The sequence below is a fragment of the Sebastes umbrosus genome, chromosome 7, assembly GCF_015220745.1.
Source record: "Sebastes umbrosus isolate fSebUmb1 chromosome 7, fSebUmb1.pri, whole genome shotgun sequence".
Taxonomy (NCBI): Eukaryota; Metazoa; Chordata; class Actinopteri; order Perciformes; family Sebastidae; genus Sebastes; species Sebastes umbrosus.
The window spans coordinates 13,372,079-13,389,957 of NC_051275.1; the positions used below are offsets into that span (position 1 = coordinate 13,372,079).

A 17,879-nucleotide genomic window follows, 5' to 3' on the forward strand; every position below is an offset into this window, starting at 1 on the left:
TCTCCTGCCCTCTAGTGGACTTTGTTATACCTGATTGTGGAGGCAGGTAAACCAAGCCAGGCAAACACTGTAGTAGCTACTGAAGGCTACAGCTGAAACAATTAGTCAATAAAGTAACGAGTACATAACAAGTAACTAAAGTTGTCAAATAAATACAGTGGAGTAAAAAGTCAGATATTTTACTGAAGTAAAAGTAGCAATACCAGTGTAGAAATACAAATGAACTGCATTCAAAATTTAACTTAAGTAAAAGTACAAAAGTATTAGAATTACAATATAGTTAACCCACTAACACTCCAACGGTCCGATGGCGGGCCCGGATGCTATTCTGTCTTTCAGAGGTTGTTGCGGGCTGAGTTTTCAAGCTAGAGTGATGATACTGGTATCATATGAATCTAGGAATCCTAAGGAATCCATTGGTACCAATGTCATGCTAAATAATACGCTAAATACGATAATCACATGCAGTTTGGGGAAAACAACATGCAATTGTTTTAATGTAGTATAAATGTGTTATTTTCACCTATTCTAAAAATAATAATGTTTTTTAATATTTCTGCATACTGGGGTCCCTGAACAGTCTTGGAATTGCATAAATTGACTGTAAAGCTAAGACTCTTGTGGATCAAATGAGCTCAATTGTATTCATGTGTGATGATGTTGTTGAGACCATTTTTTTAAACTTTACCTCATTGTATAAAATGACCTGTGGTGACCTCTAGGATAATCACAGCCTCATGAAACTTTACAGCCACAAACAACAGACCTAGGGCATTCAGAGGATGGATGGCTTTCATAGCTAGATTAACAATAAGCGTATTTCTGAGCAGTTTCTAGAACAGAAGTGCTCGCCATCCAATCACCGAAAAATACAATTCTTGCAGAAATCTCAAAATGTCAAAAGCTTTTGATGCCAAATCACAGCATGGCTTTTTCTATGGTGTTCCTCAAAGTCTTGGTGTCTTAATGTGGTACTTTGGAGGAATTATCGATATTTTTTATCAATTCTCGATTGGTAAAAAATGGTTAAATTTAGCACCAAATCTTTGTAGCAAAAGAACAAAACAAAAATTGCAGTAAAAAGTACAATATTTCACTCAGAAATGTAGTGGAGTAGCATAAAGTAGCTAGGAAAACTCAAGTAAAGTACAAGTACCTTAAAAGTGTACTTGAGTACAGTACTTGAGTAAATGTACTAAGTTACCCTCCACTCAAGTAGCCTGTATATAAATATATTTTACAATTACTGTCTACCACAGATATTATTTTATTTTATATTTATTTTTTTCTATATTTTAACTTTACACTAGGCTATTTTATGTATTTTTTTTTACTTGCATGATTTTCTTTTTCTGCATATTTAATGAGCATTGGTGGGGGGAGCCTGAGATCTAAGATTTCCATTTTATGACTGCTTCTCTGTAAGTGTTGTGCACATGACAATAAATAACTTGAAAAGGAGGGGTACATATTTGCGCATATAGTTATGATATAACTATATTTTATATTTAAAGTACCAGAAGTAAAAGTACTCATTATGCAGAATGATGACCCATTTCAGAATAATATATATTATATTATTGGATTGTAATTATTGATGCATTAATGTGTACATCACTTTAAAAGTGGAGCTCATTTTAATGCATTTATAAACTGCTGGGTAGCTTGTGAATTTCTCCCTTGGGATCAATAAAGTCTTAAACCTATAATAGTTCATCATCATTTATTTGTTGATGATATTTTGTACATTTTGTAGCCTATTATTAATCTGAATCCACAAAGTAACTAAAGTTATTAAGTAAGCTAAATATAGTGCAGAAAAAAGTACAACATGTCCCTCAGAAATGTAGTGGAGTAGAAGCATAAAGTAGCATAGTCGAAAAACTCAAGTAATGTACCTTAAAAGTGTTCTTGAGTACAGTACTTGAGTAAATGTACTAAGTTACACTCCACCACTGGGTACTTTTTCTTAAGTAGCCTATATATAAATGTAAACTTGGAAAAAAAGTTTTGAAATTTGTGTTTGGTCGATTATTTCTCTGTTGTTACAATGCTAATTGGCATTTTATTGTTGGAAAGCCTGTTTATTTACCTTCACAATGATGTCCAATTTGTAAGGATCATGCATTTGTGGGATGAGCAGCACAGCTGATTATGTGGGTAGCACCCAAGAACAATTGCCAGGAGGCTGTCAGGAGGCTCTTGACGGTGTATTAAATGAATAAAGTGTAAAATAGCCAATATGTCTTGTTTGTTCCTTGTTACTGATAGAGAGTTCAATCATCCAATCCACCAAACAACTCAAAACAAGAGTCAATACCAACAGGAGAATACACTGTTTACCATTGGCGGAGCATTTTGGCAAATTTTTCTTGGGTGCTACCCACATAACCAGCTGTGCTGCTCATCCCACAAATGCATGATCCTTACAAGTTGGACATCATTGTGAAGGTAAATAAACAGGCTTTCCAACGATGTAAAATACAATGCCAAATAGCATTGTAACAACAGAGAAATGATCGACCAAACACAGATTTCCAAACTTTTTTTTCCGAGTTTATAAATATATTTTACAATTATTGTCTACCACAGATATTATTTTACTTTATTTTTTTCTGTATTTTAACTTTGCACTAGGCTATTTTATGTATTTTTCTTTTTTACTTGCATGATTTTCTTTTTATACATATTAAATGAGCACTGCTGGAGGGAGCCTGACATTTTCATTTTAAGAGTTGTGCATATGATAATAAATCATTTGAAAAAGAGGAGTATATATATTTTACCTCAGAAATGTACTGGAGTAGAAGTATAAAGTCGAAAAACTCAAGTAATGTACCTCAAAAGTGTGTTAAAAAGTGAGTACATTACTTGAGTAAATGTATTAAGTGACACTCCACTTAAGTAGCCTATATATACATTTATTTGACAATTACTGTCTACCACAGATATTATTTTACTTTATTGTTTTCTGCATTTTAACTTTACACTAGGCTATCTCATGTATTTTTTACTTGCATTATTTTCTTTTTATACATATTTAATGAGCACTAGTTGGAGGGAGCCTGAGATTTTCATTTTAAGAGTTGTGCATATGACAATAAATAACTTGAAAAGGAGGGGTACATATTTGCACATAAAGTTATGATATAACTATATTTTATATTTAAGATAAGATAAGATATTCCTTTATTAGTCCCGCAGTGGGGAAATTTGCAAGTACCAAAAGTAAAAGTACTCATTATGCAGAATGATGATCCATTTCAGAATAATATATATTATATTATTGGATTGTTTTTATTGATGCATTAATGTGTACATCACGTTAAAAGTGTAGCTCATTTTAATGCATTTATAAACTGCTGGGTAGCTTGTGAATTTCTCCCTATTGTATGTATATATTTTTTTTACTTGCATGATTTTCTTTTTATACATATTTAATGAGCACTAGTTAGAAAGAGCCTAAGATTTTCATTTTAAGAGTTGTGCATATGACAATAAATAATTTGTAAATAATATCTGTGGTAGACAGTAATTGTAAAATATATTTATATATAGGCTACTTAAGAAAAAGTACCCAGTGGTGGAGTGTAACTTAGTACATTTACTCAAGTACTGTACTCAAGAACACTTCTAAGGTACATTACTTGAGTTTTTCGACTATGCTACTTCATGCTTCTACTCCACTACATTTCTGAGGGAAATGTTGTACTTTTTACTGCACTATATTTAGCCCACTTGATAACTTTAGTTACTTTGTGGATTCAGAATAATACATATTATATTATTGGATTGTAATTATTGATGCATTAATATGTACATCAGTTTAAAAGTGGAGCTCATTTTAATGCATTTATAAACTGCTGAGTAGCTTGTGAATTTCAGAATCAGAATCAGAATCAGAATCAGAATCAGAATCAGAATCAGAATCAGAAAGGTGTTTATTGCCAGGTGTAAGAGGTATACACTAGGAATTTTCTTTGGCTTTGTTGGTGCAAGACAAACTGTATAATAACAAAAGAATAGATAAAACGTTCAAATAAAATAAGAATAAAATGTACAATTTACAAAACAGGCTATAAACAAAAATAAACATGATATAAACAAATAGTGCAATATTTCTCCCTATTTTATGTATACATTTTTTTTACTTGCATGATTTTCTTTTTATACATATTTAATAACAATAAATAATTAGAAAAGGAGGAGTATATTTGCATAGACATATTTGGCACCTCCTCTCAGCCTGTCAGTCATCACTGAGGGCTCAATCCCTCCTCGTCGCTTGTAGCTATGGAAACTCGTGGATGGCAACATCCAGCAGCAGTCTGCTCGGTCCTCTCTCTGCTCCGCATCATCCTCTCATACCTCTCAGAGAGGTGCTGCTGAGTGTGTTGCCGCTGTAACCGAGAAACCAGACGCTGCAAGATGGCGATTCAGCGGCTCGTAGCGTGTTTTGTTCTGTACACCAGCTTAGGTAAGTTATTCTTCCTTCTTTACCCAACACAATGCCTTTAGTATGAAACGTCGCTGCGCTTTAGCGAGGTGCGGCTTAAATCACAGCTGTATACTATCAATGCTAACATTACACCACAGACACACGGTAGCTGGACACTAAACAGATTGTGAATTTGTCGAGAGTGTGTTTTTTATTTGTGTGGTTTTATAGTGTTTCCTTTAACGTTATAAAAACCTTATGTTGCTTTTCTGCGAGTCCAACCTGAACAATGACGTAGTTGTGAGAGCATCCTTCACGTTGCTAACAAGCATATGTTAGCATATGTTGTTTCTTTGTTGTACAAGCATTTAACCAACCCTCCGTATTATGTCGTGTGTTTATTTGTCACTGGAGAGTTATTCTGAGGACATTTCCAGCATAAAAAAACAAAGCAAAACGTTACTTTGGGTGAAAAACAACCACATGGTATAACATAAGGAGGACCTGTCGTGTCAACCCTGAGATAGATAGAGGGCACCAGAAATTACAGCTCAAATAACATGCATCTGTTTATCAAGATTCAACATTCACTTTATTGTCGTTTCACTGAGTATTTGCATACACAGAAGAAAACGAAATATTGTTTCTCCCAGCTCCCCGTCAGTGCATTAAAAAGGATTTACTAAATAAGTATTAAAATTAACATACCTATAGATTTTATTTTATTTTATTTTATTGTTTTAAATTTAATTTCTTTTACTTGTGTATATTCTTTTTACTTATATATCTATTTTTTTTTGTATATAATGTGTTTTTCCTGTATCTATACTGGCTTATTTTATATTAATATTAGGTTTATTAAGTTTCTTTGTACCGAAAATGTTATTATTGGGGACGTTTGTGAATGTTTGTTCTGCTGTTTTAAAATGAACAAAAAAATAAATAAATATAATATTGAAAAAAAATATATTAACGTACCTAAAAATAACAATAAAAGAATGAAATAAGTAAACGTTTCAGACACAATTTCATACAATTTGCAGTCCATACACCCAATTTGCAGTCGTGTTTAGCAGGAAAAGTGCATTTATGTCCATAGTAAAGTGCTGTTTGCATTACTGTCTTTGACATGTGACTAGCTTTAAAAACTGTTTCTGTGTTGATGCTGGGGGGTTGGATGTGAGTGTGTGTGTGTGTGTATGTGTGTGTGTGGGGAGGCGACACAGTCCATTTACAAGCCTAACCGCTTGTGAGAAGAAGCTGTTCAGCATCCTGCTGGACCTGCAGCAGATGCTCCTGTACCTCTTCCCAGACGGCAGGAGGGAGAACAGGCCGTGAGAAGGTGGTGTTGAGGGTCCTTGATGATGGAGGAAGCCCTGCCAATGCAGCGCTGCTGGTAGAGCTCCATCAGGGAATGAAGATATTCATGTATTGTGCATGCAGCATAATCACAGATCCATGCATGTGTGAGTTCATACTATCCATTGTTCAAACGCCATCTCTGTTGAATCCAAGAGTGTGTGTGTATTGACCTTATTAGTGATCACGTGCTGCTGATTGATGAGGGTACTGCTGAGGGTTTTATTATTAGTGTGCTGAAAATGAAGAGTCAGACATGGTATGTTGGAGATGACATGCCTCATCATTATGACATCATCCCTGCCCAACAACAACAACAGCTGGAGCTTTGGGGCTGATCAATGTGGCTGCATGATGCTGGGTGATATGTTGTATCCACCTCCCGGTGTGAGGTCACCCTGCTGCTGCTGCTGGGTGAAAATTGGCAGCGGAGAGGGTTATTTCCAAATGGTAGATTGCATCAGTAAGCGTTGAACTTTTGACCTGCAGCTCCCCTGCAAGTGTGAATCAAAATGACTAAGCGACTGACAAGGCAAAGCTTCATTTATTTGGTTCTTGACAGTGTGTTTTGGTTGTGAATCTCGGTGTGTAAATGGAGCTCGCTACCATAGTAGCAGCAGAAATTATTCCAATTTAGATTAATGTTAATAGTCTGAGATTCTGCCCTCCAGTTTTAGACTGCCTTTAGGTTTAGATAATGAATATTAATCAGTTTAAATGTTTAATCCATGCTTCATATAACTTGCACGCATTGGTGCATAAATTTAAACTATTTTATAAAACAAAATTAATGTTTTTTGCGTGAAGATTATCTTAATCCCTTAACAGCCAGTTTCCTAAAAATTGGTTCTGTACTTTAAGGTTGAAAAAATCATGTTATTCCATACTATAGGGCTGTCCTCGACCAAAGAAATTCTTAGTTGACTAGCACTCGTGCGAATTTGTCGACAAATCCATTAGCTAATTTAATCGACAGATCTGTAAAACTGATTTTCTCCACAAAGAATCACACAAAAGCAGCACTTTAAAAACTTACCAGAGATGTGCTCATACCCATGGAAATCAGCCATTCAGCATGAAAAAACATAAAAAAATGACTAAACAACTAAAGAAATCTTAGTAGACTAGGACCAAAACAACTAAGAGGGGGCAGCCTTATTGCACACGGAAAGTAGGCTATCACATACGTATATACCTCATCGGCTTGTTCCTGCTCTTAATTGAAGTTATACTATGTTTACACCAGGGTTGATTATTTTCTTGATAGACAGATTAATCATTCTGTCTATAAAATGTCAAAAAATAGTGAAAAATACCTGTTTTAGTTTCCCACACAGCAAGGAATGTATTCCGACAGCCTGTTTTATTCGACCAACAAGCCAAAGATATTCAGTTTACAGTCACATAAGATAAGCATAAATCTGTAAATTTGAGAAGCTGAAATCCGAGAATTGTTGGTGTTTTTGTTTTAGAAATCCTTAAAACAGTTAATTGGTTATCAAACTTACTGAGTTGATTAACCAATTAATTGACTAGCTTAATCGTTCTTGTTCACACTGAGTGAAATATTCAAACTCTAGACTCCGCGTTCTGGATGGCATATTTCCCTGAAAGTCAGCCTGACATATTTGGTATGTTGGAAACTTTGTATGTCTCAGACAGTGTTTATCCGCTCTGGAATACTGCGCTGGAGGGACTTTTTCTTGTGTCAATCGTGTCGCCTACGCGTCTTTAGAAAACAAAACACAGTTCTCGTGTCCCTTCCTTACATTTCCCTCGAGTACATTTGACAACATGACACATCTCATACTGATCCACTGGAGTGATTAGCTGTGATTACACAGACAATCCAGTATGCAGTCAATCCCTGCGGTCCTTGGTCCATATACACCTCTCTGTGCTGCTTGCAGCTAAATCTGCCTTCAGCATATTTGCTGCACTGGAATGTCTGGGAAAAAGGCTTTTTATAGATAAACTGGTTCAACATTTTTTGTTTGTTTGTTTCAGGGATGGGGATGGGTAGTTTGTTTTCATATTTCGTGCATAAGAGGATTGCAGAATGTGGCCATTTCTCTCAGAACAGACTATAGACCTGCTTTGTCTATGCATTACAAAAACACAGGGATTAAAAATGAGCCTGTCTTTGCTTTCCGGCAAACGCTGAGATTATTTTCGCACTGCAAAAATATTGTCTTCTCTTCAGCCTACATTGTGTCACCGGGGGACCAGCCATTGTTGAGGGAATGCTTTTATTCTAAACCTGTATTAGCAATTAGCTACACATTGTCATGTTAATTGGCTGTGGTTATACTTTCCCACGGCCTACTTTTTAAAAAATAAGAATCATGTCAAAACTGTGCCTGGTTTTGATGATGATTTTGGTTACTGTAGTGTGTGCATGCACCATACTCCAACTTCTCAGTATCAGTTATTACTTAATGTGATTAATAAGGACAGAAAACTGTATTTATGGAACATTTTCTAGTTTCTTTTTTTAAAATGTGTGGCGAAAGAGAGAAGAATGGAGGATGACATGCAACAAAGGTCGCCCCCAAGGAGCTTTTATCAGTGTGACAGAGTGCTTGAGCAAGACTTATTAAATTATTGAATATAATTCCCTGTAAACTTAGAATAACATATTACACACTGCTATGTTGTAATCCATGAAATGACGAGAGTTTGTTGTTTTTTTTGTAATGTGATACTTGCTCAGAGATCCTGTCAAACGTCTAGTATTTGAAAGCGCTGCAGTTTTTATGTTTGTCCCTCTTTTTTTTGTCCGTGTAAACTTGCAGGAGCTTTCTGCCTCTATTGTAGATTCAGCCCGCACTCTGTCTCACATATGCCGAGGGAGCGTTTGTTGGACGAGCTCTCCGTTGTGTCTCCCGGGATGTCCAGTCACAGCTGGGCTAAAAATAGTGTCTTGATGTACAGGGTGGGAAAGTCAGCAACAGAGACGGAAGCCGAGACCTGGGAGTCAGATCTCATCAGTGTCCGCAGCTGCGCTTATGCTTTGGCAGCACGACCCACGTTTTTCATCACTTTCCGGCTGTATACGTTAGCTAGCTAACTGTACATCTGGGGTCACTCGTGTGGCAACAAGGCTGCTGTGAATAAATAGATAGTGCACAGTGCCTCGGGCAAACAGGAGGGGATGTCTTGCACTGTTCAAGGCCCGCTCAGATCATTATTGTTCTCTAATTTCAGCCTTCATTTGAAACCCCCCACACATTGCCACCACTGGGAGCGATAACGCCTTCATTACTCAGCATGGGTGCTGTTAGTCGCATCTGTACCCAGCAATTATTGCATTTGGAAGTGTCACAGACACAATAGGTTGAGTGTAGGGGACCAGTGGAAGGTGGAAACATGCTTATTTATCCTCAGCGTTTTAAATAAGACCCATTGTGTATAGTTGAAATTGTAATTTTCACATTTTCTTAATTTGTTGTCGCACACCCCTCGCTCTGTGCTCACTTGTTTTCCACTTAAATTGGCATTGAGTTTGACCAAACTTGTGATTTATGCCCCTTGCCATTACAATCTGACATTTACAAAATAGCACGGATTGCTTAAAGGAGTCCACTCAAGCGAGGAACTTCAAATAAGTATATATCTCATGTGTTGTTTGTGCCATGGGGGAAACCAAGACGGTTGATTAAATATGATTCAAATTTAAGCACATTCCCACTGTCAAGTTATTTTTGGGCTTCTGATTTGTTTTGTTTAGGGATTTTTGATAAATTATTTATACTGTAAACATCAGTGTAAATTAGTGTCACAAAGAAACTCTTTCACTGAACCTGAAAAATTTAAAAAAACCCGATGATGTTTTAGGCTCTCTGCTCTCACGAGTGACACACTGATGACCAATTGCAGCTTTTCCTCAGAGGCACATTGTCACCCAAACACTAGTTTATGAGATCTCATGAACTAGCGATGCAGATGTTCATATTCTAACGTCAGATTTGTTTTTAACAGAAATCAGACAAGCACATCCACTTTGTGTCTGAAAGCATTGCCTCTATTTTTACTTCAGCACTACAGTTATTCTTTCTACTTTTCAGTGTAAGAGTTATAGAATACCCTTGTGTATGTGCAGCATATAAAGTTATGCTGAACTAAAATACAAAACACATGAACTGAAATGAAGTCCTTCCTTACCCCCCTAGAAACAAGTCAAATCTCAAGATGGAACCTGCAGTTCCATCTTGAGATTTGACTTGTTTCCAGGGGGGTAAGAAAATATCGATACACGAGTATCGCAATATTGTCACCAGCAAAACACCAAAACACTTTATCGATTTTTAATTAACCCCCTTAAAGATCCAACGCTATTCATTATTTCGGAGGTTGTACCGGGCTCAGTTTTAAAGCTAGAGTGAAGGTGCTGGCTATGGAGGACGGAACCTGCCAGAATAAAAAATAAATGAATAAATAAATAAATGAATCAATCAATCAATAAATAAATATGCCATTAAAACTAGCAAAAATAATATTAAAAATAAATGTTGTCATGAATTAATTGATCAAATGTGACAGAAATTGATATTTCTGTTTTAATTATCATTTTTATGTATTTACCTTTGTATTAATTCCCTTATTTATTTACTCTTCTGTTTAATTTCCACTTTTATTTATTTATGTATTTATATTATGAAATTTTAATTAATTAATTAATTTTTGCATTTTTATTTTATTTTAGCACGATACGTCCTCCATAACTGGCATCATATGAAACTAGAAAACCTAATCCCATGCAGTTTGGGGCAAAAACAATGCAGTTATTTTTGCCTATTCTAAAATGGTGTATTTTTGGTGTATTCTTTATACTATGACAGTTTTTCTAATATAATTGCATTGCTTACAGTATCGCAATATATACATATATATATATATATATGTATATATTATATGTATATACGATATATATCGTTATCCCTGTATCATGATACGCATCGTATTGTAACTCCTTGGTTGCCTTGTTTGTATGCTTATGATTGTTGTCTTGCTGCATTGTCCTAAAACCAGAGGGACTGTGTATAAAAGTCCTCCCACGCTGGCTCTCCAGGGTGTGTCAAACAAAAAGCTGAAAAGCTGAAAGTCAGCACTTTAACCTCAGTCAGAGTTTCATTTAAAATGCAGTGCACACAGGAGTAAAGCCAAAACAATAAAAACAAACATTTATATTGCAGCAATTTAACATTTAAAACTTGCTCTCTCGTTCAGTGTTTGATTGCCAGCCAAATTAATTATCCTATTAACCACTATAATCAAAAACCGTCAGAATATTTCTTCCGAGGAGTCAGTGTGTTTTCCTAAAGCCCATACTGTGCAGAACACACATTCATTAAAAATGCATGTGAAACACACTTTGGCCCCAGGTGTTAATCTCCTTAAAGGGAAATGTGGAGTGATTAATAAGAAATGTTTACCCTAAGTCAGATCCCCAAGGCTCTCTGAGAGCTTCTATATTTATCACTCTAATCCGCTGTTTATTAGGCAACATGCCCAGTTGATAATGTCTGCTAATGAAAACGCTTGCCATCAGGGTTGCTCAGTGTTTAGTGTCTTCCTTCTTTCTTTTTTTTTCTCACAGGTCACATCCCATCATCACTCGGGGTAATCCTCCGAACCACGGACAAGATTGTGTGGGCAAATGAGTTTGAGCGTAAGTTGCTGGAAAATAACTCTAACCTATTTAGCTAAAGTAGCTTTTCTTTTCCTGATGCATTCTGTTTCCCCCCATAGCCATCGAACTGACCTGTTTAATAGAGTCCATCTCGACAAACAACCCGAGGATTGAATGGAAAAAGATTAAGAACGGTATTCCCAGCTATGTGTACTTTCAAAACAGGATATCAGGTAAACCGCTTGCAAACTCTCTCTTTCTGAAAACCCCATCAAGCAGTAGACCATTTCAAAGTAATGTCTCAGGGCTCAAAGCTTAGCTGAATGAATGCTACCTTGAAAGAACTTGGCATTGAATTCTGTTTTTCTGAGCTGTGAAGTCACGCTGTGTATGTGAATGAGCAATTGTAAAGTGTTTTTTTCCTCTCTTAAAAGGGGACTTGGAGCACAGAGCTCAGCTCAGAGAGCCGGCCAACATCCTGATCTTCAACACCACTCGCTCAGACACTGCAGAGTACCGCTGCGAGGTGGCCGCCATCGACGATCAAAGGGACTTTGATGAGATACTGATTAGTCTTGCAGTAAGAGGTACGGTGAGCCGGTGCCACATCACTGACTGGTCCATGTTTTGAAGACTAGCAGCACATCTACATTTATATTCTTGTGGGTTAACAGATGAACAGAATACTAATTTTATATTTATATTAAAGGCATAGTTTGACAGATTATTTGCTTTCTTGCCAAGATTTAGGGCGCTTTTACAAGCCAACATTTAGTCTGTTTAGTACGGTTTGTTTGGGCGGTTGCGAACGCAGTAACCGTACTCTAGAGCGGACCAAAACAGTCGGGCTGAGATCGATGTCGAGAGGTGGAGGCATGCAGGCATTTGTTAAGATGGACACAGGTAAACGACAGGTTAACATTAGTGGGAGAGGACTGACCTGAACTTCTGCAGAAGTCCGATGTTTGCTTGACATCTGGGGCGAAGAGAACATACAGGAGATGCTAAATAAAGGCCACAAAAGTAGTGATGTTGATGTCATTGGAGATAAACTGGAGGAGAAGGGAATCCTGCAGACAGTAGATCAGTGCCTAGTCAAAGTAAAAACCATTGGACTGCAATATATCAAAGTCTGTGATTCCCTGTATAGAAGTGGCAGCTCTCGAGACAAAAAAGATAAATGTGCTCTTTCGTACACGCCCCTCAGCAAATAATTTTTTTTATTATTTGGTCTGCTTGAATTTGTGCACTGTGAAACCGAACCAGACTAAATAGAAAATGAACCAAAAATATAAATTTCACTCTGATTCAAACCAGCCAACCAGTGAAAACAGCTAGCCTGATATTACATTACATTAATACATGCAAAAACTGAAAAGTGAAACCATAAATTTGCTGTTTTACAACAAGTTATGTGCCAGAATATTTGGGCCAGATGCAGTGACTTCCTCAAGTCTTGTTGTCACCGTGAAGTTGGTGGCAAACTCACCAGGATAGATGTTCCCCTGTTTCTAGTAGAGTTTAAATTCAATATGAAATTGTAGTTATTACCTCACAACAAATTGGCGGTACGCAGACGTCCACACAGGGCCTATACGCGTTCACCCTCTGATGACAAAATTTACATCACGCGGAAACTCATGGACGCGGAAAGTACAACTTCGGCTTAAGTACAACCTGAGTACATTTCTAAATTGTTGTGTCCATACAGTAACTTAAAGTCTGTCTCTCAGGTCGGCTAACCAGCTCTATTACCGAGCATATGCTGTCTTTGCTCCTAAAATGTTGAATTTTTTAAGTATTTTTTAAGAATTTACCTCTCACTATTAGATCATCCAATATAAGTTTTAGTTTTTTAACTTCACACGACTCACTTATACTCCTCTCGTTTCTTTAACTGATTTTTTTTGCTTTTTTTGTTGATCTTATTCCAGTTTTGTAAATTCTATTTTGTTGTGTTTTTTGTTTTGTTTGATATTTAATGCTTTTATTGTGACACACTTTGTTTTGAAAAGTGCTACATTACTAAAGTTTTACTTATTTACTTCCAGTGTTTCCATTCTCAATGCTAAATAAAGCTAAAGCAATAGCCAGAAGACGGCTCCGCTAACTTGTAATGATTATTTGACATATTTGGACATTTATGCATCAAGGGATTAATACGATAAGATAAATGTAAAAACAGTCAGTAGTTGCAGTAGACTGACGTGTGTCTATGTCTGTGTGCAGTCAAACCTGTCGTACCACGGTGCAGCGTGCCAGAGGCGGTCACAGTTGGAACATCGACCGAGCTGCGATGTCTGGAGAACGAGGGCTTCCCTGCTTCTCAGTACCGCTGGTTCCACAACAGCGAGGAGCTTCCTCAGGACCCCAAAAACAGCCCCAAGTTGGTCAACTCCTCCTACAGCATCAACCCCGACACTGGAGGCCTGGTAAGAAAGACACAGGTTATGGCTTGATTAACTAAAGGTATTACTAGATTATTAGAAATCAATTTCTTTTCTCTTTATTAGAATCTAACTCTGTCAAATGTGGAAGAAATAGTTGACTGACAGTTCTGTTTGTGCGTAGGACTCTCTAGCATCAAGGATACCCAATTACAGCTTATCTACAGTAATGTAAATGTGAACAGCTTAATCTGAATAAAAGCTTAACCACCGTATGACTAATAGCAGGATTAATCCGTGCGTGTAAAGAAGCTTAACCTAAAACTGGCATATGAAAGATGGATAATGTTGCATTCAAAGCCAAGGTGATGTATTTACTTCAAAGACAACCATGTTACTAAACACATTTCCATATCATGGAATGTTACAACACAATTTAAGACAGTCAGTCTTTAGAAAGTGTCATAAGAATTTATGTTGACAGCCAAACATCCTTTAGCATTTTTGTTGACAATGCAGCTGTCTGTCATTGCACTGAAAACTCTCTAAAAAATGTCTTGTCAGAAATTCCGAAGAGTGAGGAAGGAGGACGCCGGGGACTACTACTGCCAGGCGAAGAATGACGCCGGACACGCACAGTGTCCTTCACAAACGATGGAAGTCTGTGAGTGTCTAAACATCTGATGGACTGTTTTATCTTATATAAAGCTGTCTTACTTGTGTAATCATGCTACCTTGTTTCATAATGGTATGAAGTTCTCAAGGTATCAGCAGCAATGTTTGATATCTTTTAGGGCTGTTAATCGATTAAAATATTTAATCGTGATTAATCGCATGATTGTCAATAGTCAACCGTGATTAATCACACATTTTATATCTGTTCAAAATGTGTCTTTAAGGGAGATTTGTCAAGTATTTAATACTCTTATCAACATGAGAGTGCACAAATATGCTGCTTTATGCAAATGTATGTTTATATTTATTATTGGAAATCAATAATAACACAAAACGATTACAAATATTATCCAGATCCCCTCACAGATACTGCATTTAGCAGAAAAAATATGCTCAAATCATAACATGGCAAACTCAAGCCCAACGGACAACAACAGCTGTCAGTGTGCTGACTATGACTTGACTAGGACTTGCCTAAAACTGCATGTGATTATCATAAAGTGGGCATGTCTGTAAAGGGGAGACTCGTGGGTACCCATAGAACCCATTTTCATTCACATATCTTGAGGTTAGAGGTCAAGGGACCCCTTTGAAAATGGCCATGACAGTTTTTCCTCGCCAAAATTTAGCGTAAGTTATTTAGCTTCATCTTCACCCTAGCTTTAAAACTGAGCCCGATACAACCTAAAAAATCACATGTTGCATTAAGTCGTTAAAGAAATTAGTGGCGTTAAAACAAATTTGCGTTAACGCATTATTATCATGTTAACTTTGACAGCCTTAATATCTTTACTTGATAGCTGGCTGATCAGCTGAACACATTAATCAAGTGATGATTTCACTGTTACAGATGACGTCGACATCCTCGGGATTTTCCTCAAGTCGTTTGGTGGGGTGACTGTTTTCTTCTGTTTGGCTGCTTCCATTTGTCACTCCCTTAAACGTGGATGCTTCCACAAAAAAGGTCACAATGAAAACAAGTGAGTATAAACTCCGAAGTAGGAAAGAGAGGCAATATGTTATTCTGTCTTTAATTCTACACTATTTCAAGGATTTTGTATTTTATTATGTATATTTCATTTATTTATTCCAGCTACAATTGGCCAGCACAGAATGAAGGTGTTGAATATGGCGATGCAGATGAGGTACACGCAATCTGCAGAGCACACGCAGCTTTTCTTGCATGTCTTATTATGAACAAATGAAACTATTAAAGGATCAGTTCTGCATGCTAATTTTATAATTCCTTTTTTTTCACAGGGCCATTTTCGCCACAAGTCCTCATTCATCATTTGACAGCTGAGACGAAGGACAAGATGGAACCGAGACAAAAAGCAAAAACTGTTGAGGTTGACTTGCTACAATTATGCTCCAGATGGTAAAGTTTGAGGTGTAACAACATGGCACATTATTCTCTGATGCACATCGAAATCAAAATCAACCAACTTGCCAAAGTAATTTTAATATCATTTTTGTGGCACTGTTTCATGTTTTTTATAACCTGATAACATTTATTTTTTTCTCTGTTAGTATTAAATTCCATATAAAACATTTTTTACTTATTTTGTTTATTTTCAACTATTATTTTATTATACAATAAAACCATTACAAAGCTGTAGAATTTGATATTTGGCCCACAGTGTCATCGCAAAAGATGCTGGAAGCTACATTCCTTCACCGTTTTTTGGACAAATCCTCTTTTATAACTCTTTTTACCGAATACACTGAAATTGTTTTACAAAACTCCTTTACATTATGTTCATAAGATAAACATGTTCTTGTTTTGTTCCACGTGGGGAAGAGTTGAAACTTGTTTTTGTATATACTGTAGTTATACAGGCAATAAGCAGCAGACAGTAAAAGGCTGATGAGCTCAGATTCATAAGGCACAATTTATCAGCCTTTCTTATATTCACAGATGATAACCAGTATGTACGAGTACAGAGTAACCCTTGAGTTTGAGTACCATATATCCCACTATGCTGCAAAGTCAATATGTACTATAAAAGGTGGTGAAGTATGATTTTTAGAGTGCTGTTTTCTGTGTATAAGTGACCTTCTGTGCTTTACTAATTATTTTTTGAGTATTGGACATATTGTCCAGTTTGGACTCAGTATTTAATGTACATAAATACATACATTTTTTTGATCTTTTGATTTTCATACATTGCACTCCTTACCTTATTGTAAATACTGCAATAAAACTGTTTGTTGGAAATAAATTTACAGTATTTACCGTTCAGTGTGTATCTGCAGTGTTGAGCCTGTCATTTCAAACATTAGTGTCAATGATTTGTGTAACAACTCAGGAACTGTTGTAAAATGTCCACTGTTCATTTGATATTAATGCTCTATGTTCATGTTATTTTGTTACTATTAAATACGTTTGAACTGTAAATGTTGTGGAGACTCAAATGTTTCATGTGTATTGTCAGGTTGATTTTGAGAAAGGACTAAAAAATAATCATACAGAAATATGTGTGAGAACATAATACCATTGCTTAACTGGTAATTGTTTGACAAAATACGACTTTTTTGATAGGCTAGTGCAAATATAAAGTAGTTTCAACTATATTGTCCTAAATATGGCAATTTAGACATTTATTTACACAGGAATTGCAGCATTTTATTGTTACAATCTGGCGGTGGTGGAAGTACTCACATACTTTACCCAAGAAAAACTAGCAATATCACAATGTAAAAATACTCCATTACATGTAAAACTATAGTGATCATATTTTTGTATGTAAGTGGAGTAAAAATTAGCATATTTCTCTCTGAAATGTACAGTGGAGTGGAAAATAAGTAGAGTAGAAAATTGACATAAAGTAATGTATTAAAGTGCAATTTTGTGGTACTTTCCATTTTATGCTTCTTTATACTTCTACTCCACTACATTTCAGAGGGAACTATTGCACTATACCACATTTTGACAGTTATAGTTACTAATTACTTAATATATATATTAATATGTGATTTTAAAAAACCTGTGATGATCTTCTAAAATATCACACATTATTATAAATATCCTACCCAACAGTATATAAAGAAGTTAAAATCAGCTCCACTTCTGCCAGCTACAACAATAAAGCTGCTTATATATTAAAACATCAGTAACAATATTATAATTACTGATTACACAAGATTTAGGGGCTTTCGTGTGATTCTTTGTGGAGAAAGTGTTAGTTGACTAAGATTTTTTTTGGTCAAGGATAGTAATGAATAAATTTACTTTTGATGCTTAAGTACATATAACTGTAGCCTAAATACTTTTTTACTGGAGAAAATATTTGAATGCATGACTTTTACTTGTAATGGATTACTTTTATATTGTGTTACTGCTATTTCTACTTAAGTAAAGGACCTGAATACTTCTTCCTCCATTTAT

The 17,879-nt window shown here is 36.1% G+C and overlaps 1 protein-coding gene across 3 annotated transcripts; it reads left to right on the forward strand.

Moving 5' to 3' along the window:
* The first annotated feature begins 4,292 nt into the window (after window positions 1–4,292).
* jam3a (junctional adhesion molecule 3a) lies at window positions 4,293–16,889 on the forward strand. Of its 3 annotated transcripts, XM_037776398.1 has the most exons (10): window positions 4,350–4,477; window positions 5,696–5,904; window positions 11,397–11,468; window positions 11,549–11,662; window positions 11,864–12,016; window positions 13,659–13,861; window positions 14,381–14,480; window positions 15,342–15,471; window positions 15,585–15,636; window positions 15,752–16,889. In XM_037776398.1, the coding sequence occupies exons 2-10, from the start codon at window positions 5,853–5,855 to the stop codon at window positions 15,785–15,787; spliced, it is 912 nt and encodes a 303-aa protein (XP_037632326.1). In that variant the 5' UTR covers window positions 4,350–4,477; window positions 5,696–5,852; the 3' UTR covers window positions 15,788–16,889. The 3 variants fall into 3 exon arrangements, with proteins under 3 accessions (XP_037632327.1, XP_037632326.1, XP_037632325.1); XM_037776399.1 differs by lacking the exon at window positions 5,696–5,904 and having other exon boundaries at window positions 4,293–4,477; XM_037776397.1 differs by lacking the exon at window positions 4,350–4,477 and having other exon boundaries at window positions 5,603–5,904.
* Window positions 16,890–17,879: the final 990 nt, after the last annotated feature.

Excerpts from the sequence above, each read along its gene's own strand:
- jam3a (XM_037776398.1), top strand. The coding sequence starts at position 5,853 with ATGAAGATATTCATGTATTGTGCATGCAGCATAATCACAGATCCATGC. Across the intron at positions 15,472-15,584 it reads AAAGGTCACAATGAAAACAA|CTACAATTGGCCAGCACAGA; the intron begins GTGAGTATAAAC and ends TATTTATTCCAG. Across the intron at positions 15,637-15,751 it reads AATATGGCGATGCAGATGAG|GGCCATTTTCGCCACAAGTC; the intron begins GTACACGCAATC and ends TTTTTTTCACAG.